At 41.7% G+C, this 23,197-nt stretch overlaps 2 protein-coding genes across 2 annotated transcripts; one reads left to right on the top strand and one right to left on the bottom strand.

Moving 5' to 3' along the window:
• Positions 1–4,315: 4,315 nt before the first annotated feature.
• On the bottom strand, positions 4,316–20,919 carry trmt11 (tRNA methyltransferase 11 homolog; the record flags this gene model as incomplete). The annotated part of the gene is made up of 13 exons (XM_080737565.1): positions 4,316–4,453; positions 6,973–7,093; positions 11,445–11,579; positions 12,230–12,302; positions 13,164–13,328; positions 13,759–13,839; positions 15,659–15,815; positions 16,071–16,205; positions 16,356–16,448; positions 16,794–16,875; positions 18,339–18,412; positions 18,630–18,695; positions 20,842–20,919. 13 exons carry the CDS (start codon positions 20,917–20,919, stop codon positions 4,316–4,318), a joined length of 1,398 nt encoding a protein of 465 aa, XP_080593691.1.
• Positions 20,920–22,420: 1,501 nt separating this feature from the next.
• On the top strand, positions 22,421–22,924 carry LOC308298755 (actin-binding Rho-activating protein; the record flags this gene model as incomplete). The annotated part of the gene is made up of 1 exon (XM_080742416.1): positions 22,421–22,924. The coding sequence occupies one exon, from the start codon at positions 22,421–22,423 to the stop codon at positions 22,922–22,924; it is 504 nt and encodes a 167-aa protein (XP_080598542.1).
• Between the last annotated feature and the right edge of the window lie 273 nt (positions 22,925–23,197).

Here is a 23,197-nt window from a genome sequence, read left to right on the forward strand (position 1 = left end):
GAGTAGAGTTCAATAATATTTTTTGGTTTTTGTCACATTCCTAAGAAAAAAAATGTATTCAAGTAAATTTACCCCCATTGATTCCGATGGAACGAATGGGGGTACATTTATTGTTTTCACATTTTTGTCTTAGGAATGCGACAAAAAACTAAAAATATTATTGAACTCTAGTCTCCATGGCGTGAATCAATAGAAAAAAAGGGGGGGGGGGGGTGAACTACTCCTTTAAGGCTGTCATCTAGTCAGTGGTGTAAAGTAGGGTGTACAATTACTTAAAGGGGCACTCCACCACTTTTCAACCTATGTTCATATAATTGGTCCTCACTCAAAAATAGCTTTTATTATTATTATTTTTTTCTCAGAGGAGGGCTGTGGGCTGGTCAGAAACCCATAGTCTTGTGACATCATCGATTACCAATCCAGCTTATAGAAACTGCAGGCTTTCTATTCCTGAAAAGTTGCAATTTTAAAGTGGAAGCCATTGTTCTCGCGATATTAAAAATCTAAATATTCTTTTCAAAAATATTGATTAAATTTTTTTTTTGGGAAAATGATGTCACAAAACGATGGATTCTGAACTTCCCACAGCTCTCCTAGGAGACTTGGACTGAGTAGAAAAAAATTGTGATATTTTATCATGAACATTAGTGAGGACCTATTATATGAAGACAGGTTGAAAAGTGGTGAACTACTCCTTTAAGTAACATTTTGAGGTGTTTGTACTGTATACTTTTTCAAATACTGTACTTTTACTCCACTACAATTATTTGAAAACTTTAGTTGCTAGTTACTTTGCAGGTATAAATTATAAATATCATAAAACATACATTAACCACTTTAGCCGTATTTTATACGTTGTGACCTTGTAGATCTGCTATTTTGAAACATTTTGTACTTTACTTTTGGTACTTTAAGTACTTTTTGATGCCAATACTTTTATTTTACATTTTATAAGTACATTTTGAATTCTGGATGTTTACTTCTAACAGAGTATTTCTACATTGCAGTATTGATACTTTTACTTATGTAAAGAATTTGATAACTTTTTCCACTGCATCTAGTGGTATCAACATTTTAAAGAGCCGATAACTTATCGGTCTCAAGATACTATACATTGTTTCTGCAAAGAGGGACAAGTCGTCGGATGCAAACTTCAAATGTTTAAAAAGCAGTTACCATCTGATAGGCGGCTGTATCAAGAACTCCCTCTATTCTGCACCTGAGTCCACTCCTCTCTTGTCCACCGTTTCCATCACTTTTATGTCATTTTGTTCTTTCATCCAAGCATGGTTGGGTTTCACACTGTGTGAGAGATTGGACTGATGTGGTGATTTGTAGCCCTATAATGACTCCTTTCCCGCTGTTCTTCTCTTCCCAGACTATGAGATAACAGCTCTCAGTCTCACCTTACCTCCATCAACAACCAGGGAGGCTAGGAAGGGCGTCCTGGGGTGGATGAGGGCAGTGGGGTGACCTAAAGGGCGGAGGAGGTAGAGTGAAGAATGGTGAAAGGAGGGAGGGGGTGCGTGCAGGTGTCCAAACTCCCCTGGTTAAGACAGGTGCAATCCACCTGTGCCACATATGTTCAGTCACTCATGTGTGTCCATGTGGAGCATGGATCTCCTCCAAGACTAACGCTATGCGCTGGGTAGATGGTCTCAATCCCTTTCTTACAATCTCCATCTCTAAACACACACATACATTCCGTCATGCACACCACTCGTGAAAATAGATCAATATGCTGGTTGCCTAATGTTACAGGCAATAAAGTGTATCCAATCACATGCAATCCATCAGTAGGTACATGTGGGCACCATCTATCTATTTATCGGTTCAAGCCAACTCTGAAAGGGACATGGTGATGAATAGATCCCTCTCCCACCAGCTGGGGATACTCCCTAAAGATCTCAGAGGGTGTGTGTGCGCGCGCGTGTGTATTGATGAACTCCTTCAATTTGTTACTTGGAGTATGTGTGTTAGCATGTTACCCTGTGTAGCCTTGCTTGTGTTGACCCAAGATGGTCAAATGTGTGTAATGCTTCTCATGGTGTGGTTCCCAACCCACTGAGTTAGCAGTTTGGAGGTCACTTTCACACAGGAGGGAGTTTAATCAGGAGTCACTGTTCCGAGACAGCAGCCTTATCCTCCCTGCGGTGGGAAGAGGAGGAGAGGCAAGCGTAAAGGAAAGAGAGAGACAGAGAGAGAGTGCCAGGGGGGGATGGAGGTGGTCAAAGAGAGAAAGTGGAACAGGGTGGAGTGGAAGAATATGAGACATAACAGGAGGGTTGTCCAGAAAGATGGGAGAAATTTGAGTCAATTGACCATACAGTGGATATTTTGCTCTCAATACTGTGGGAAACCCACCTCCCATAAATATCAAGTAAGAACGAGATGGCTGCTGTGTGAACACAGAGAGGAGCAAGGGATAGCGGGGAGGTGTGGAAGGGTGAGATGATGGAAGGTAAGAGGGCAGGTGGAGACTAGAGTGATAAAAGTAGTAGAGAAGTAAAAGAAAAATAAATCTGGGAGAGGGGCCTGACGAAGGAGACAAGGTGAAAAGCCTTTAGCATGTGGGAGAGATCAGTGAGCGAGATAAGGAGAAAGGGCTGAGCGAGATAGGAGAGCGGAGCAGTAGCTGGGAGAGAGAGCTGAATCAGGCTTGACTGCAGAAAGAAGGGACATTCTGTTCTCGTGTTATGTCTTGTAACTGTATTTTAAATGACTGGAATGAACATTAGATAGAAAACATTTAAATATATACAGTACACACAAAGGAAGCATTATGATAACAAAATCCTATAAATGATAGAAACAGACAAATCAAAGATCCTATTTGCACCCAGGATGAAATGATAAGCGTCTCTCACTCACGCGTGCACACACACCCCTCAATGTCTGGACAACATTAGATGGTGTAGAGAGGAACCTCCCTCTACTAATTATAGTCTGCATCACTTGGAGACTGAAGGTCCTTGAGTAAACGTTTCTTCACTCTATTGTGGCAATGACACAAACACCACACACATGCACACGTGCGTGCACACACCCAAAGCAGTCCTCACACAAGAAAGATGCCACAGTAAAATTAACAACCGTAATCTAAAAACGTGTTCTCCGGGGGAACTGGTTATCGCGCCTAAAGATTTGAGGTGGGGGGAGGGGAGTTAAGGACATGAGACAGACGGCAGAAGGAATAAAAAGTGGAGGAGGTCTCGCTAACTGTCTCGCAGAATCAGTTGATTTCCCCTGATGATGACACGCAAAAAGGCCATTGTGGGAACTGTAAACGACGCGCACCGCAAGCGATGGCAGGCCGGGTATCGTGTGATCATGTTTGGCCTGGTCTCCCTCTGAAGAAGGGGAAACTGGGGAAGTGCGGTGGGAAGGCAGGGGCCCAACTGATAAACACGGCGAAGGGGTAAAGTACATAAAGGCCTGCTGCATCGCTCGCAGGAGATGAATAATGACCCCGGCTGCATGTAAACTGTGGTTGGAAAACAACAAAAGCTGCTGACTAACTGGAGTGGTGTGTGGCGAGGCGGGGACGCCCTGTTATTTGGGCTCTGCCTGCCCAGGGAGGCCTCTCTCGCCTAAACACGTTCCCTAAAGTGGGTCTGTGGTTGTATATGTATTCAGACACCATCTGTAGTTAAAGTATACGGTACATATACGATGCGACAGAATAGCATCCTCCTCAGAGGGGTTTACTCGCACATTTTAAATCAATCAAAAACCCAAGTCATCAAAGGTCAACCAGGCACCAAGAGGTTTTATGCTAAACGTCAGCAGGTTTAAGGAGCAAGGATATAAAGCAGTGAGGTTTCAGTGAGGTTCTGTAAAAGGTTTAAGCTGCCCTGGGTGTTACAGGCAAGGGGGTGGGTTGGTTAGTTAAGTTTTGAATAATTAAGAGTTTGTATGTAAAAGAGATTTCAACAAACATCAGCACAATATAAAATATAAAGTGCCCTTATATTGTAGGTGTATTCACACTATCAACGCATCGTCAATAGGCCGATTGTTGACGGATATCACAGCTCTTAACACCAACAGTCATCTTGATCAGAGAACGTAACCAAATTATTAACCACAAGAGATCAGCACCTTCTGTAGATCTTGTTTAGGTCCATCATCCCATCAGATATCAAGTATTTATTTGTGAACAAATGGCTTAAAATGCCGGAAGATAAGATATAAGATATAAGACAAATAAAATATCAAACATTAAAGACATGTTTAGAGTCCTCTGTTTAGTCAGCCTTTGACTTCACATTTACTTCCCCTCCGAGTCTATTAGAAACTGCATTTTTCAGTGCAGTCACTCTCCATTGACATGCATTTTGTCCTCCTTGGCGTTCTTCTTGTTGAGTCCGCTGAAGTACTTCTCTCTGAAGGCATTGTGTCCCTGATAAGGGTTGAAGCCAGGGTCTGACAGGTGGACCCGAGTATCTGACTCCTGTATAGACACAGAGATGGCTGTCATGACTACACACAAACACCAAACCACATGCTTCCTATCCTTCCTCAGTCCCAGGCCGTAGATAGGGAGAGTACACCAACTTACTATGGAGGTCAGTCACAAAACTAAGTGGTTTTGACAAAATGTGAAAAAGATTGGTAAACAAAACTCAGATTTTCTGACATATGAATAAAATAAAATAAATAATCTGCATTGCCCCTCATGTTAAATTTGGCAAGAAAAGGCCCATTTCTCTGTTTCCTGATCCTGCCTCATGTCTTCTGAATTTCTGTGCTAGCTTGTGAGTTTATAGTATGCCAACGTTTGGTCACGGAGACATGGATGTTTTTGTGATCGGAAATGTATGGCGACATGCGCACGGATCTAGCAATCGTGCACGCGCATTGCGCACAATGAACACACTGCGAGCACATTAAAAAGTTAGAAAAACGAAAAACGGGATATGACAAGCAGTTTGGTTAAATATTAAGTAAGTAAATTAGTTAATAAGCATTAGACAACATTGTCATTGCGTAAACTTAGTGTCCTGTGAAAACCCTTAAGGCGGATTGTAGAGGAGATCAGTTAAAATTAAAGACTTTTTACACACTCTGGAAGCAGTGGAAGGAAATATTTATTTTCTTTCATGAGCTGAGCATTTTAGAGGGGGAACGCAGATGAGGTGATGGGCCAAGAGACCACGATGGAAGCACACTTCATTTAACCCACATGCACCAAGTGTGCATGAATGCATGAAAGTACGCTACGCACTCCACATCCTGATTGCTACGCAGATTGATACGCAACACACACACACACACACACACACACACACACACACACACACACACACACACACTCCAAACCGTGTGAACCATGGAGAATGCTCATGAGTGATGAAAGGCATGACGTCTTCATATGTTAAGCCAATATTAAAGGCAGTTTGGGGCATAGGGGGTCTGAGATAAATGCCAGTCAGATTACATCAAACAGCTGCAAGTGCGTGTATACATCTGTCTGTGTGTGTGTGTGTGTGTGTGTGTGTGTGTGTGTGTGTGTGTGTGTGTGTGTGTGTGTGTGTGTGTGTGTGTGTGTGTGTGTGTGTGTGTGTGTGTGTGTGTGCGCGCGCGTGTGCGTGTGCATGCGTACGTACGTGCGTATGAGTGTATTTGACACAGGCTGCTTTATGGGAACAATTTGGGGTTTTGAACTGGAGTGGTTGTCAGAAGCAGAGATGGATTATTTTCCATATAATGTGTGATTAAACGGTTTAGGGTCGCAGTATAAAAGAAACGAACCAATCGCAGACAGATGCTGAGGTTTGCACCAGGCAGAGAAAGAGATCGCATTTGGATATGTAGCATCACTGTGATGCTATATGTATATTGCATAAATGTACACCGCTTAGTCTGCATACGAGTATATTACAAAGAACGAGGCGACAAACCACACGAAAAGCATGCACAGAGCACAGACGAGTATACTGTATGTGCATGTGCACATCTAGCATTTATATTATGTTCATATTGCTTTGCTCTGTGGGGTCCCACATCCAGAGTAAACACAATTCTACAGCACTTAAGGACAGTTGCTTTGCAGACATTTATCATAACTATGCTACCACAATGCACTTTAAAACATGTGTGGTGCAGAAAGTTGCAGTATAATTCCAAAAGAGAGGCCTTCTAAGAGAGAGGCCTTCTAAGATTGTTGGATTATATGGTCAGGTTTCGATTCACACACACATGACAAACATACATAAAAGAAACTGTGAGACAGTTGGTTGTTTGTCTTCACACGTCAACCACACGACCGCAGGAGAAGATTTTTGTGCTATTCTGTGTGTAGTGAAGATAAAATACTTAAGTTGTGGCACTATGTTTAAGAGCCGCAGCCGGAAAAAAGCAGATTAGGAAAAAAAAGTGAAAGAACATAGTATAAACAGCAGAAGTGTGCTAAGTATTCATTAATTGACCACATTCACAGAGAGTCCATTTTGCTCTTAAGAGCAAAATGGCCGCCGTGTGAATATGGACAAGGGAGTTTTTTGCAGGTCTTTCAGTCCGAGTGTATCAAAAAAGCAACTGGGTTATGGCAGCGGAAGCTTGTGATTGGCTGCGCGGAGGTGCCAAAAGTCGGGGGGACGGAGATACACCTACACCTAACCTTAACCCTAACCCAGTAAAACTAACACTGGTGAAATGCTAAACTGCCGACGCTGGTGAATGCTAACCTGGTGAAATGCTAACATGCCGACGCTGCTGAATGCTAACCTGGTGAATGTTAACCTGGTTGGACCAACAGGAGGTCGTCTCCACCCTAACCAAGGTGCTTTTTTGATACACTCGGACTGAAAGACCTACAAAAAACACTCTCCCATATGGACAACAGCTCACAAACATTGTGCTACGGACCATGTGTCCTTAATACAGTTTGGATTGATGGAAACAAGGACACTTCCACACGGACAAACACACACTGGCTTTCACATGCATGCATGCATTGCACACACGCACCTCAGGTATCTTGATTTTTTCCATGGTGATGAGGCGTCGGGAAGTGTGACTGGAGAGAGTCTGTTCACAGTTACTGATCAGCCTGAGACAGGGATGGAGGGGGACCATCTCCTCACAATACCTACACCACAAACACAATTCACCATTAACCCTGGTGCCCCTAGTTTTGGTCACATCATTATAGGCAAAAATAAAAACAATAGCAGATCTACAAGCACAGAACACATGGCATCACAATGTGTTGTGAGCTTGAGCTTGTAGACTATTTTCGCACAAACATGTCATGTTTTACAGTTTAAAAATCTGTTATTTTCTGGAGTGTACGACAAGTAAAAACGTTAGATATTATTCCGTCAGAGCAAGTAAAACTACATATCAAGACGGACACACCCACACAACGTCTGGTTCTCTCTCCATTCATCATGTTTATCCCCAATAGAGCAGCTTGACAGAACCCAGCCAGAGAACAGAATGAGGTGTTGTACGTGTAAAGCTTCAGAATGTATGACTGTAGTTCTTCAGTGTTCTCTGAGGGCTTTTTCTTATTAAATAAAAATGACTCAGACATTCAGGTCATATGTGTCCTCTCTCTCCGTCTCTCTTCTGCCCGCTACCGATCACGTCAATGTACCAGGGAGGCGTGAAAAGCCTGCTGTAAAAGCAAAAGGTAGCCGAGCTTACGCAAAGATGGCGGAAAAACTGAGTCTAGAATGACAGGTTGACTGCTGGCTCTGTCATCGCCAGCCAAACTCTGCAGCTAAAAGCTGTCCAGGCCCGGCTAAGGCCTATTAACAGTGGATGATGTATGTGTTTGCATATTTGTGTCAGTAGCACTTTCTCCTAAACCACCATTACAGTAGCAACAGGCCAGATTTTCACCTCACTGTTTGTCTCCCCAGTTGCCATGGTCACTTTGTAATTATAGACCTCTGAAGCAATGGGACGCTCGGTGGACACAGTGACTAGCAGTGATGTAGCCAGGTGATAATTCTTTCCTGCCAATCAGGAGTCATTAGTATAGAGCTGGACTTGCCAAGCAGCCACGTGATTGGACTTCACATCTCCAAGCATAGGTGGAGCTTGTTTTTTCACCTTCAAACACATCCGTTTCCATGAGAACCTTTGACTTTGAGAATAAGAAGTACGAAGTACGTATCACAAAGCACAATGCAGTGGAAGATTAATTTTTTAAAACCAACCAAAATGTTTTAATTTTCTTTATCTCAAAATGGTTATTTACAACTCTTTATTTAGACTACAAAAGAAACTTCCATAGTAATTTGTTGCTAAGGATAGTCCTACTGTATAAATGTATTGGAGTCACTTATATTTACACCATATATTTCTAACAGCAGTAGCGTTAAAATAGGGACAAATGTCAGATGACAACATGTTAATAACCTGTAACAAAACCTTTTCATCCCAACAAATCATCTATTCTAAACTTCCCACCACAAGCATCTGATCAAACAGTCAACACTGCCCCCAAGTGGATTAGAGTAAAAAAAAAAATAGGCTGGTAACATAATGCAGTGATAGGCCATGGTCCTCCTGAGCATTTCTGGAGCAGAGGTGCACCTATCCTGAAATAATAGTCTTAACACAAAACCGTGGTTGGCTTAAAGTGAACACTGCATCTTCATGATTAAAGACTAAAGAGTGCTAGCAGACACAGCAAGCTGGATTCATTTTATCCCAGATCTACAGCAGGAACGTATTATTCTTACTATCTATACTATAATTTTGCGAATGTCTGAGTGAGTGAGTGAGTGAGTGAGTGAGTGTCTGTCTGTCTGTCACAGCGTTTCTCCTCGGTGGCTGGAGCAATTGATCTGAAATCGCATCACCATCAGCATATGAACACACCTGACATAACTGTGAAGCCCGTTTGTCACTTTCACAAATCGTATGCTGTATATTAGCATTTTTATGGTGTATCTATATCTATTTAGCCTACAGTACCTTTTGTGACCACACATGTTAACACACACAAACCACACACACACACACACACACACACACACACACACACACACACACACACACACACACACACACACACACACACACACACACACACACACACACACGGGGGGGGGGGGTGTGTGCAGGCAGGTCTGTAGCCATTAAACGAAACGGGTTTCTTACATTGATGCTCCTACATCATGCAAGCACCAGTTAAAGTTACTTTCCATCCCTCATATACTGTGTGCACAGTGCACATCCCATAACCCACACACTGCACATCATTTTGGAGCTCATATCTTTGAACGGGTAAGGGCTATTATTATAATGTACACACCGTACTCACAATGTTTGTGAAAATAGACCTACCTAAAGGAAGTGGTGGATCATAATGTAATAGTAACAAAACCATCATTATTTTAATATAAATAGGTTTTTCACTAAGCGGAATGCTTATATAAAAACGCCTCTATTTCATTAATGGCCCCCTTACACCCTCATTGACACAAAATATCGTCTCACTTCTGACAATACAAACTGTATTTATTTTTTGCTTCACCTTGTGCCACTTTGTAGCTATGATTCCTTAATCTGTCTTCGTGAGTTTTATCCCCATACATACTTCCATGTATTTGGTTTAGATGATATTGAGAAGGATATACTAGCTCAGAGGGGGTCGAACCTGGTCAGATGTGGTCTGGTGGTGTTGACAGGACTTTGTGTCACCTGTCATCACTCACTCACACACACAGACAGACACACCATCCTTACCATCACACACACAAACATATGTGGGGTTAACAGAAATCGGATATCTCCCTTTTCTCCAGTGTTAGCCCTCGATTAGGCCCAGGAGACAAGCCACATCAGGGCTTACAGACACACGTGCACATAGATGCACACACAGGTCAGCCTGCCTGAACCATAGAGACGGATCATTTAAGTATCATAGATACTCTACTCTGTCCAGCGCTGGTTCTGTAAACCCAAATAATATATGAGTACCAGAGACAAAATGTGCAAAGATAACTGCACTCTGTCGAGATGCCGACTTGCGCAAAAGTAGGCCATGTATGCAGCCGAACGCAGTACTTGCACACACTGCAAGTAATTACAGAAGGGAAGCATATACTCTTAAGGTGACCCTCCACCAAACAGATTACAAGAGAGACTCTTTCCAACTCCAACAGACTAACATTTAACTAGTCGGCCGACAAAACACAGCGCTAGCTTTGCTTTGGAGTTGATTGATTGGTATAGGAATTGAGAGTTGAGAATATGGTATCACTTTCTCTGGCTTATTTAGGCTTGCTTCTGCACCAGTAGTACCCCAGAAACACAACAAGAGTTGTGTAAACATGCATGGCTACACCAGCAGCAGACTAGAGATCCACTACAGTCTTTAGTTTACGCCCCTCATCATCACTACCACACAGATATCGAAGACTGTACCACTCGTCGGCAAACAACCAAACATGCTGGGTTCTTCATCAACGACCCGTCGGCACAGCAATATCGATGACAGGAAACCAACACACATGCGTTCTTTCACATCCACCCCCAAGCCAAGCATGTTTGAGCGCACACGCGCGCACACACGCGCGCACACACGCACACACACGCACACGCACACACACACACACACACACACACACACGTGAGTAGCACTAATCTTCAATTCTCTTTTGGATAAGCAGAACATGTTTGCAGGTGTTACAGGGCTTGTCCAGAATCATGTTCCCTGGTGACAGGGTGGAGGTGGAAGTGAGGGGTCAAAGGTCAAATGTTGCCCGGCCCTGAGTATACCTCCCTGTAGCCCAGAAGCCTAACATCTTCCTCAGCCGGGGGGGAGATTCACCTTTGGCTGAAAAATAGATGGTTCTCATGAGGGAGACCCGGGTTGAAATCCAGGTGATTTTATACACACACACAAATCATGATTACATCATCCCCCGTTGCAGTCCTGTAATCAGTGGCCAGGAGGAGTCCCAGCCCTGTGGGGTTTCCTTAAACAAACACATCTACACATCCATGATAACGGTCTGTGGTGGCTTATACACCTGCACTACAGTCAGCGCTGTAGACTCATTCAACAATGTAGAACTTGTTCATATAATTGGGCCTTTTATAGCCTATAGTTGTGGTTCACCATGACCCAGGTGTGGTTGGGTACACCTCAACACATCTGTATACTTGTGTAAACAACATCAATCCCACAGGTGGTTCTCCTCAGGACGTATATTTTATAGGGAAGTGAAGGGAATAGTCCAAAGGGGAATGGTGAGGTAGAAAAGCTCCAGTGGAAAGTGTTAGATGTAATTGGAAACTGCTTTGTATGCATTTCTGCTGTTCAGAAACTGTGAAGGAATAGACAGATAGACCGCTAGCCTATAAGGTTTTCAATGTGTCTGTCCATACTCCATATACTTTGTACTCCTGCCTTTCGTGTCGTTTCATGTTGGGTTATGGGTTATGTGAAATATCAAATTCCAGGTCTATATACTCACTCTGGCCTGTAGATGGGCAGCCAATAAACCAGCCTTCCACCCATGACCAGGTGGTGTGCAGAGAAGTGTAGCAGATCTGAAAAGATGTCGCTCAGATGGTACGCCATAGAGACAGGAACATGGCTCTCTGCAAAGCTGGGTTGGGTGGGAAAGTAGAACACGTTCAACTGTGTTGCAAACAGTCCGTTCTTTATTTTACTAGTATTAGTTTATTATTTGTTTCGTTTTAATAACAGGTCAATTACTCATCCCCTGCTTATGTCGAGTTTGACGAGCTATGGTTATGGGTCCACTCTGCTTATGACGAATATGACGAGTTATCAATTAGCTTTAATAACTATAAAACAAAAAAGTATGATCGCCGATTCGCCGTCCATAGCGCTCTCTGGACCCGCCCTATTCACAAAAAACGGATCTGGATGTTCCAGAACGGAAATGGGGGGGCGGGACAACGACGCCTGTATCCTGTCTGCCGAAATGTCATCCGGTTCAATGTTGTGCAACACCAGCGTGGCGCTCCGTCGGTTTCGCTTTGAGCGATGGAAGGCTGTAGTGCTTTGTTGCTTACCCTGCCTGGATCGTATTGTGAATGCAATCGGTGAACCATCGCGCAATGGATTCGCGCGCGCGCCCACGTTAAAGGTAGGCAAAATCCTGGCGGTGTGGACCATTAGAAGGGTCTTAAAAATAGCGGTGGGTGAGTTAACGTAATCATGTCAGAGACCCATGACAAATCTGGATATTATAAAGTGAAATTAGAATCAGGTTATATCAGGTTAACTTACTATTCATCAGACGGCCTTGTTACATCCTTGTTGGATCCTGTTCTCCTTGTGGACTCACGGATACCATATGGAGCTACAAGACAATAGATGATACATTCACATCCCAGTTGAAAAGAAAATGAATATGCAATGCATTGTTCTTCATGGAAAAGAGCTTCTAGGTTAGCCAACTCAGTGGTTCTATTCTTTTTCATGGCCACAGACCATCTGAAAATAATTTTGTACCAGGGATCCTCCATTGGAGATGATTTGTGTTTAATAATAATAAAATTAATAATTCAACATTTCTGAAAAATAGCAGATGTACATGCTCCCAGCTGGAACCCTCTCAAGGACCCCTGGGGGTCCCTGGATCCCACAGAGAACCACTGATCTATCTGCTGAATGTCTCATAAATAGAAGCAGCCTACACAAATGGTTTCACTTGTTTGCTGCACTACTTTTCTGCTAGTATGCCCCCAAGAGGAAATGTTTAGAAAAGCTTGAAGCATTAATGCAAATTGGGGGATTTCTCTTGTTAGCCGAAACAGCAATGTGCTTCATTATATCACTTATACCAATTGTGGAACTGCCAGAAAATAGAACCAACCCAGCTGAAGCCTGTTATTATACATCTACATGTGCTTAACCCCTGTGGAAGGTTAAAAAGAATTCAAATTAAAAAAGCTAAAACAATTAAACCCTGAAACAAATTGCTGTTTTTCCTCACAATAAACATTAGCAAAAAGTGGAACTATATGAAAGCAAACAACATATTTTATCTCACTTTGTATTTAACACAGTATTAATGTGCGCAGTCGAACATAGTGTTAACATTCAGAAATGTTTTCTTGTGTGCTCAAAATGCTTAAACTTAAAAGTAAATTGCCAAGATTATGTCATTTCAGACACAGTCATGTATATAGGCCCATCTGACAACAAACCAGGGACCTACGGTCAGTGATAATGGCATCAAACAGCATGCCCCTCCTCCAGACAGGTTTGGATGCATCACACACCATGACGTCTATGTAGGACTTCTCTGTTCCATACTGACGCAGGTTGGCTCTGATGTTCTCATCAGGACCTCGCCACTTGTGGTTTTTCCGACTGGATCTCCCTGGAATAATGTGGAGAAAATGTTAGAAATTCTGAACTTAAGAAGCAAAACATCAAGATCTATGATACTACTGGCTGAAGAAGACGACAAATATGTGGAAATGTAATCTATCTGGAATCAGGGTAAGGAGGAGGTAGAGCAGCCACTGGAAAATCAGAATGTTTCTGGAGCAAGACACTGAACCCTAACTGCTTCCTCTGCGCCACTAGTTGCCCACTGCTCCCAATAGTCAGGATGGGTCAAAATCCAGAGGATAAATTAAAGTCCAGTTATGTGCAAATGTCCTTAACCAATTAAACCATCTTGTACAAAAAGGGTCTGTGAGTCCATCTGTGTTTTTCTGTCTGGCATATGTTATAGATACATCATAAATTACATCATAGAGCGGCACAGTATGAGATGACTGCTGGAAGAATGAAATAGAACTTACCCTTTCCATGAATTGTGTTGTAGTCAATATCTGTTCCACAGACATAGGCTCCAAAATGAGAGCATGCAACCAACAAGCTGCCTAAAATACAGAAAAACATAACGTTGATTACATAATGATCATTAATATAATTATAATAACATACATTTTTGCGTCATTTTTGCGTCAGTTTTGTGCATTGATAACAGTTCGAGAAAGAGAGGAGAGTGCAAGAGACAAATTGTTGAGTTTTAATTATTCTGAGTGTGTACAACTGTAACCAAATGGACTCTTAAGTCTTAAGGATCTATTGGTTTCATTTACTTCACACTCAAGAGTTAAATTAACACTTAAGAGGACTTTAGAGTGCACACTAACGGTGTAACGGTTCATAAAATGCACGATTCCGTTTGATTCAATACAGAGGTGTCATGGTTCAGCATAATAGATACATGCCAGAGAAATGTACTTCATTTATAGAACTTGGGACAGCCGGCTAACATATCTAAACTCAGCACAAAAAGAAAGTAAACTTAATAATACCAATTTGTATTGTGTTTTATATCATTTCTATCGTTGATTCGTCACCTTTTCAACGAGGTACAGTTCGTAAGCATCAGGCATTCGTGGAATGAACACCACAGCCAAACGTGTGGGTAGTGCCGACCCAAAATGTGTCAATATTCGGTCCATTATATCTCCCCTTTAATTATGCCAAATGGTATTGTGTTTGATGTCATTGTTATCGTTGATTTGTCACCTTTACAACAAGGTACAGATTGTACGGATCTGGCATTCGTGGAATGCAACACAGCCAAACATGTCGGTAGCGCCCCTCCAAAAATTGTGAAAATGGCCTGTCAGGCCTGTTCTTTTGGTGTTCACCTTTGTTGTTTGGTGCATTGAATGATTGCACTCTCCCACAGTAATAATGAAAAGAAAAAACACATATTGGCCATTTTTACACTTTGTTCATTTTAAGCTCAGTGTCAGGGAGGCCCAAGACTAGAGTAAATGCCAGCAGAACAGTATTGCAAGCCATTTTGGTAAACTTTTGGTCGGCGCTACCCACACGTTTGGCTGTGTAGCTCATGCCTCGAATGCCCGATGCTTACAAGCGCTGTACCTCGTTGTAAAGGTGACGAATCAACGATAAAAATGATATAAAACACAATACAAATTGGTATTATTAAAGAGGAGATATAATGGACCAAAGTCAAGTTTCCTTTATTTTTGTGCTGAGTTTATTTAGGAGGAACCGCTGAGATGGTCACAAAATGACAATTGCTTGTCTACCATAAGGTCAGTCAACCAACCTTAATGCCAGGTTAGCTCATTTCATTAACTTGTTAGATCTGTGACATAGTCTATTTGCCAATATTTTGGTTTTAACCAGCCCATGAATATCACACAGGCCATTTGAAGAGTTACACTGGTGATTGGTGAAGGAGTCTCTGAAACCATAGTAAGCGCGTTTATTCACTGACAAATAAACCAAACTGTACACAGTGGACTGCTGCCATGGCCCATGAATGGTGTGATCACTGGCAAATGTCATACTATCCCGCACTATCACACACGCTCTTTCTCTCTCTCTCTCTCTCTCTCTCTCTCTCTCTCTCTCTCTCTCTCTCTTTTCTCTCTCGATCCATGGCCACATCTGATGTTGTTTGGGCTGCCTTGTTAATTGCAGATTGCATCGCTCAATGTTGATCAAAAACAAACAAAACTAAAAAACTGTATCGTTTGGTTCGCAGTGTGTGCCGAATTAACCAAACCAAACCAAACCAAACCGTTTAATTATTATATTAAGTATTTAATTCAAAGGAGCATTATAAGTACATGTGTACACTAACTACCATATATATATATATATATATATATATATATATATATATATATATATTAGTGACAGCCTTACCAGTGCCAACAAATGGGTCAAAGACAAGGTCATGTTCTTTGACCTTGGCATGGTTTGCCATGATGAAGGAGAGGCCAGCATCCATACTGGTGTTGCCGATGAAATGTCTGTTCTTCACACTGTGAGAGCGAATGAGCTCACGCTGCCCATCTGCTATCTATAAGAGAAATGACAGAATTCAGAAGTTTGCACTGGACTATGTTGTTCAATTATAATAACTTTGATTAGTTTTAAATCATATGGATAAAGGGTTGTCCTGTCCGATTTAACTCTGAGAGTGTACACATGTAATGCAATTTGTAAAAGTCTTGGGGTAAAGCATGGATAATGTAAACTCCAGAAAAATATATTTTAAGAAAATGAAACTTTGTCCTGAATAAAATTGCTTAATCTGCAGCCAAACATGCCTCACCCATCGGCCAAAGTAAACATAAAAAGGGTCGTCAGGGATGTTGTTGGGGTCAGTGCCGTAGTCCTCCAACAAACAGAAGACGTGCTGAGGATTCTTCAGGCTTACTGAGCCATCAAAAGAAAGGTATTCCAGGGCCTAAAGGGGGACAAGACAAGACAAAACAAATCATATCATATCGTTTCATACAGACACAAGAAACCAAGGTACATGCAAAATTATTCATACACTTAAATATACACTTACAGTATTCGGCTATATGCACATCCCAAAGAGATTTAAACTTACATCAATCTTTGTTATTCTGTCAGTAAACTCCAGAGTCTTGTTGAACGTGTAGACATTGATTTTATAAGTGGAGTCTTTCTGCGTGAATGGTGCCTATGATGGGAACAAGAAGACAGAAACTAAATAACAGCCAATGAAAATACAGAGAAACTAAATTCATCTCTTTGCCACTTTTCAACCTACTGCACAGTATATGACACTGTTCTAATGTGAGGAGATAGAATGAAAGGATTAGCTGCACTGTCCTGAGAAGTTTCTTATGTTCTTTTATTAATACAGCAGCAGCAGTCTAGAGAAATCGACTGCCTTGCCTTGCATTTCTCTCCTTTCCCTCTGCCCTTGGTTTCATGTCTCTCTATAATGACCGATGTGATTTAAGATGTATACACTTCAAAGACAAGTCTTTGCAACACAACCACAAAGCCTCGAGAAACAAACCATGTTTGCTGACGGATACTTCAAGAGGGATTCTTTGAGTTCACTGTGTGTTCGTCCATGACCCCATAATTCAAAGGCAGACCTAGGAACATAACGGGGGAAAAAAGAGCAGACAAATATAGCAATGGCAATTTATTGACAGCATTTTCACCAGCCACCGGCAAATGCTGTGCAACGGGATGTGTGACTATGAAAACAGAACAGCAGGGCGACCCTCTGTAAAAAAAATAAAAAAATAAAAAAAATAGTTTGTCGGTTGATTTATTTGATTACCTTAGTGGTAATTTTTTCAATGGAATGATTAGCCTTTAGGATGCAACCCAAGTAGGTAATTTCGTATTTTCTTGTTATTACATTGTCACCCACTTTGACCGTGAAGTTATCGACCTTGCTAAGGTTAGGATTTGACCAAAAGAGGATGGATTCGGTTTTACCCAGGTGTATTGATCATTTGTTGTCATTGAGCCAGGTGCAGATCTTATCTAGTTCAGAGCTGAGGGCCTTTTCAACCTGCAATTTGTCCCTGTCCGAGACGCTTGCCTCCTTTTACCATACCGCTCCACCTAGCCCCCACCCTCGCTAGCCCCCGCCCCCGCCTCCCCACTCTCCCTCTCTGTCCAAGACCACACTCAGAAGAAAATGGAACGAAGAAAAAGTCCTGCTGCTGACAACATGATGCTTTATTTACTATAGTTAGACTACTTTTTAGATTTTGGTTATTATTATGACAAAACACTTGTTTTTAAAACAATATTTTTTACTCGGTGGGAATGACGCTATAAAATAGCCATGTTGTCATTTTACTGCTATTACAGCACACATTTGTTATTTTCTATTGTGCTGTGATCAATTGCATGTCTATAATGTAAAACTCACTGTGTGCGCTGTGTGGTCTGGGACAGTGGGACAGAGGAGGGAGAGCGGGGAGGCGGGGGCGGGGGCTAGCAGGGGTGGGGGGCTAGGTGGAGCTGTATGGTAAAAGGAGGCACACGTCCGAGACAAGGAGAGCAGTCATCCTCGAACAGGAACAGGTTGCAGTCACAAGCAGATGCCATGTCGTTTACATATATTAGGAACAATAGAGTCCCTAGTATGCTTCCTTGAGGAACACCACTGCTTATTGTGAGAGGGGGGGGCAGGGTTCCGTTCAACACCACCACCTGTTCTCTGCCCACCAGGTAGGATTGCTTCCAACTCACTGATGCATTATCAAGACCGATAGCTTTTAATTTAACAATCAGAATAGAGAGGTTTACAGTGTCAAATGCCTTCTAGAGTTCCATCATGACCATAGTTGACAGTCCACCTCACGTTTGATGCGGTCGTTCAAACAGAGAAGGCCATGTGTCAGTGGAATGGGATTCTCTGAAGCCCGATTGTAACTCATAAATCAGTTTATTCTCTTCAAGATACCTTGCAACTTGTTTGTAGACTATTTTTTCCATAACTTTTGAGATGGAACTAAGAATTGAAATGATGCAGTAGTTGCAAGGGTCTAGTTCGCTAACTTTTTTTGTGCAGGGGAATTACAATTGAAACACTTACTTTGCACAGACAGATTTGGCCATGACACTGTGGACATCCTGTTCAGATACGTCTTTCAGGCACCAGAATGGAGACTGTGGAGGGAGAGAGGAATCAAAGTGACAATAGGACAGAATGCTGTTGCATCCAAACCCCTTTCATTCCAATCACATCATTGAATGACTCATAACTTACTAACTTAGTCTTTAATTTCTTTTGAAGATTTGATATTATGACACCTGTCAGCAATAACTGCAGACCAACAGCCTGCCATGCAGAAGATAGTACGACTGTATACCATACATGACATACCTTCTCTTTGAAGTTTTCACCAGGATTAAATGCTTTTCCTCTGAGAGAAAGGAGAGCCTTGATTTCCTGGAAATCAGAATTCACAGATCAGTTATGGATAATCTGTGCTACAACTCACAAACACCCATGCCAGCCTGTAAGATGCGTGACTCGTCAGTTTGCGTGACTCGTCAGTTTAAACTGACGAGTTTAGACTGGTCCCTAGAACTTCAGAGTTCACAGGTCGAAGAAGTATGGTTTGGTTTTAAAACCAAATATCTAGCTACTTTAGACAACGTGGCTCCCTTGAAAACCACCAGGGTTAAAGCCCGCCAAGAGCCATGGTTTAACTCAGATATTCTGGAATCAATAAAACTCAGAAACAAAAAATATGCAGAAAAACAAAAGTGCAGCGCTAAACTCAAAAACGATTCAATTCAACCCTGACCTCAAAACCCACCTCAAGCAAAGAGACTTAGAAACCAGACAACCGCCCTAGTTAGATCCGCTGAAAAAAACTACATCGACGACAAAATTGACGAATACAAAAACAAACCACGTGACCTATGGAACTTGCTTAACAACCAATTAGGCTTAAAACGTAAAACCATATGCCACAACATAAACATCAAAACGGCTGCCGCTTTCATTTCTGACAAATGTGAAGTGGATACCCTAACCCATCTTAACAAAACCTTTACCTCCACAGCCCGTTCACTGATCAAAAGACTGGTCGCCCTATCTGGGAAGTATGGTGAAGAGTTTGTTAATGAATACTACAAAAAACTAGGGGTTAGCAAACATAGTTTTAAACTCGCCACGGTGACAACTGATGAAGTGTTTAAAAAATTGAGCGCCCTACCTCAACACAAGGCCACTGATAGGGCCTTGATAAAATTCCTGCTAGATTTCTCAGAGACTCAGCCGTCTCCATTGCTCCAATCATTACCCATATAATTAACCTATCCATCGAACAGGGTCATGTCCCCCAGGACTTTAAACTAGCAAAAGTAACGCCCCTGCACAAAAAAGGTAGCAACTAGACCCTGGCAACTACCGCCCCATTTCCATTCCCAGCTCCATATCCAAAGTCATGGAAAAAATAGTCTACGAACAGATTGCAAGATATCTCGATGACAAAAATCTGATTTATGAGTTCCAATTTGGATTCAGAAAATCCCATTCCACTGACACATGACTGCTCTATTTGACTGACCAAATCAAACACGAAGCAGCTACAAGCGGCAGCCACTCGTAACTGGTAAAAACAAACCTAGCCCAGCCTTACCCTCCCCCTGACCCTTCTATTGTAAATCTACTGTATATACTGTCCTGCACTGTTTTCTTTAGTTTTTTTCTGACTATCAATTTTCTGACTATCTATTTATATGAGATACTTAAATGGTTTCCTGTGGAAATAAGCTTAGTCTTTTCATGGATCTCCTTTTAGTAGACCTTGTACCAGTGAACTGTACCGTCATGAAACTGTACCTTTTCCTATGCAAACTTCTAATAGTCTTAAATCAATCAATCAATCAATCAATCAATCAATCAACTGCATAGTACTGTGTTCTATCCGTCTGTCATCAATGTTATATGAGATGCTTAAGTGGTTTCCTGTGTAAATAAGCCAAATGCTTTCTAGGATCTCCTTTTAGTTGACTTTGTACCAGTGAACTGTACCGTCATGAAACTGTACCTTTTTCTATGCAAACTTCTAATAAAGTCTCCAATCAATCAATTAAACAATACGGGTGCAACAGTTAATCAAACTAATACATTCATCTATTGTACAAAATTATGGAAAATTCCTTATGCTCTTTTCCCTCAAATATTTTAAAAATACCAAAAGTTATTAAAAAAAGGTTAAACACATTGATCGGTTTAGTCAGTTATTTAAAATGTCAATTAATAGGCAAATTTAAATATAAAACAATAAAACTAATTAACAAAATATCCTTCTCGATTTTTCACAATAGTAATCGAAACAACAATGGCTAAGAAAATAAATATGCATGACAAAAACATAAATTCTAGAAATAATATACTAGTATGGATTATGTAAAATAATAACGCTAACCACGAAGGCTAGGATAACATAGCCGACTGAGACAAGCGAAGAGTCATTCCCCAATTTCTGCTGGTTTATCCAGATAAATAACATATCGCATCAGTGTAAAAAAGAAACAACAACAAAAACATGAACAGGAATAAAAGTGTCTCATGAAGTTACCGGTAACCTGAAGTCCAGATTATCTTGAGCAAGATGTAGTAAATAATGTAAGCATGAGCGACCACCGGGAGCTGCCATGTTTGATGCTCACTCAAAATATGTCCGACCAGAAACACAGTGTGTTGGTTTGTTCAGAGATTGATGCCGACGTAAAAATAAAAAAAAATTAAATAAAAAATTAAATAAAAAAGAAAGAAAGAAAGAAAGAAAGAAAGAAACAAAGACAGACATTGACATTACAACAAATATCAACACCACAGGAAATACGTTACATACAGTCAGTGGTGGTGTTTTACTGCAATATAGATAGAGTAAAAGTACGAAAGTATTGGCATCAAAATATACTTAAAGTACCAAAAGTAAATAAAGTTTTCAAATAGTAGCGGAGTAAAAGTAAACCTGAAAACTGGAAATACGCAAGTAAAGTAAATACTAAATAGCCTACCTCAAAACTGTACAAGTGTACACTCTCTCTCTCTCTCTCTCTCTCTCTCTCTCTCTCTCTCTCTCTCTCTCTCTCTCTCAAAAGCTAAACTTCATTTAAGAAATTCAACTTCCATTATGCATCAAATACTACATATTGTTTATTTATTCGTTTGTTTGTTTGTTTGATACTACATTATTTAAATGATTGTCTCGCATAGTGTATGGCATTTTGATTTTGCACTGCAGCACTGGCCTGCAGCCTGACTAAACAACATTTCTGTCCTGTCACTGACACTAGTGTAAGCTGCTTTTCTTCATAACTACGCTGAAAGGAATCCCCGCAACGATTGGAGCGGTGTCCATGTCCCACACCATGTCCATGCGGCCATTGGCGGAGCTGGGTGTCCGTCAGTGGGGGTTTGCCTCGGGAGTGAAGTGTACTGTGCTTCTGTCAGCACTCAGCAGAGCCAGAGTAGGCAACACTTTAAAGTTGCATTCATTGCATGCACGAGTACAATGATGTCTGTGCTGTGTCGGTAGGCCACTACAGTGGTGTTTTTGCAGCTGAAGAGACAGTAGCCTGAGTAGAGTCCTCTGAAAATCATGTAAGGTAGGTTTATAGGTTAATGTGCTTCATTGTTTGGCACTCAGCAGCAGATCAGAACAACAATTCTGACACATCTTTACATTTAGCCCATTGCTTAATTTTATTTATTTATTTATGTGGAAAAGGGGGATATGGTGGTATTTGAGTCAGCGATCGTTTCCCTTTTCTTTGGGTGAAGCAGATTTATGTGGACCAATATACCTTTGATAATGAATAATCAATCTACCATTTATTTATGTTTCAATAATGACCCAAAAGTAATTAGGTTATCCATGTGTTTTGTTTTTCTCTTCTCTGAGATAATCTACAGTCAAGTCTTTAAAGAGGGACGGTATTTTATATACAGTACATGTCAGGTTATTACATGTCAAGTACAGAACCACTTATTATCCCTTAGTATCCCTCTTCATAAATCATATACAAAAAATACCATTGATCATAATTTCTTATAATTAAAATAACCACATAAACAGATGCTTTCCCCCCCTATTTGCTGTAGGGCTGCGTAGATCCCCTGAAGTGTAGGGTATCCAAGGAGGCAGCATCATGCAGACAGAAAGTGACCTCTCTCCACCTCCTCAGTGCAGTGATGATGGGACAGCGTGTGTGGTCTCTGTGAAGGGCTTGAAGGAGAACTGGCAGAAGTGGTCCGACGAGCGCCAGGAGTACCAGAAGCACAACCCCTTCAGTCACGACGCCAAGCCCGCCACGGTTGTCCTCCAGAGGGGACAGGATGGCTATGGGAAGCCCCTCCAGGGCTCCATGACGGAGCAGCGGGGGAAGGACGCTCACACACACATCAGCCGGGAGGTGCAGCAGCTGTGCGAGGTGATAAGGGACATCGGTGAGCCACGGGGCACGAATGGACGTGGAGGAGGTGGTGGGATGACCACGGTAGAGTTTGGGAAACTGTTTGAGCACTACGTGACCATCTCTAACAAACTAGTGGGGATTCTGTTACGAGCCAGGAAACAGGGGCTGGTTCACTTTCAGGGAGAGATGTTGTGGCAGGGGCAGGATGACGGCGTGGTCATCACTCTGCTTCAGTGACCAAGAGAATGCTTTCTGGACCGGTTCAATGCAGAACAAGGGAGTCATTGCACTGCATTCATAAAACAAAATCACTTTTTGGAGGACAATTGAGCTTTTCATTGCACATTGTAAATAAAGAAAAACAAGTTTGTTGACTAAAATCATGGACCTGAACATTGGGGTGTTTGGAGACTTAGTTATAGTGCACAGAACACATGCGAGGACCCAAGTTTGAATCCATCTCCCATCATGTGTTGCATGTCTCCCTTCTCCATGGCCTCAGTTTCCTGT

This window comes from Nannobrachium achirus (genome assembly GCF_963921795.1).
Source record: "Nannobrachium achirus genome assembly, chromosome: 2".
Lineage (NCBI taxonomy): Eukaryota > Metazoa > Chordata > Actinopteri > Myctophiformes > Myctophidae > Nannobrachium > Nannobrachium achirus.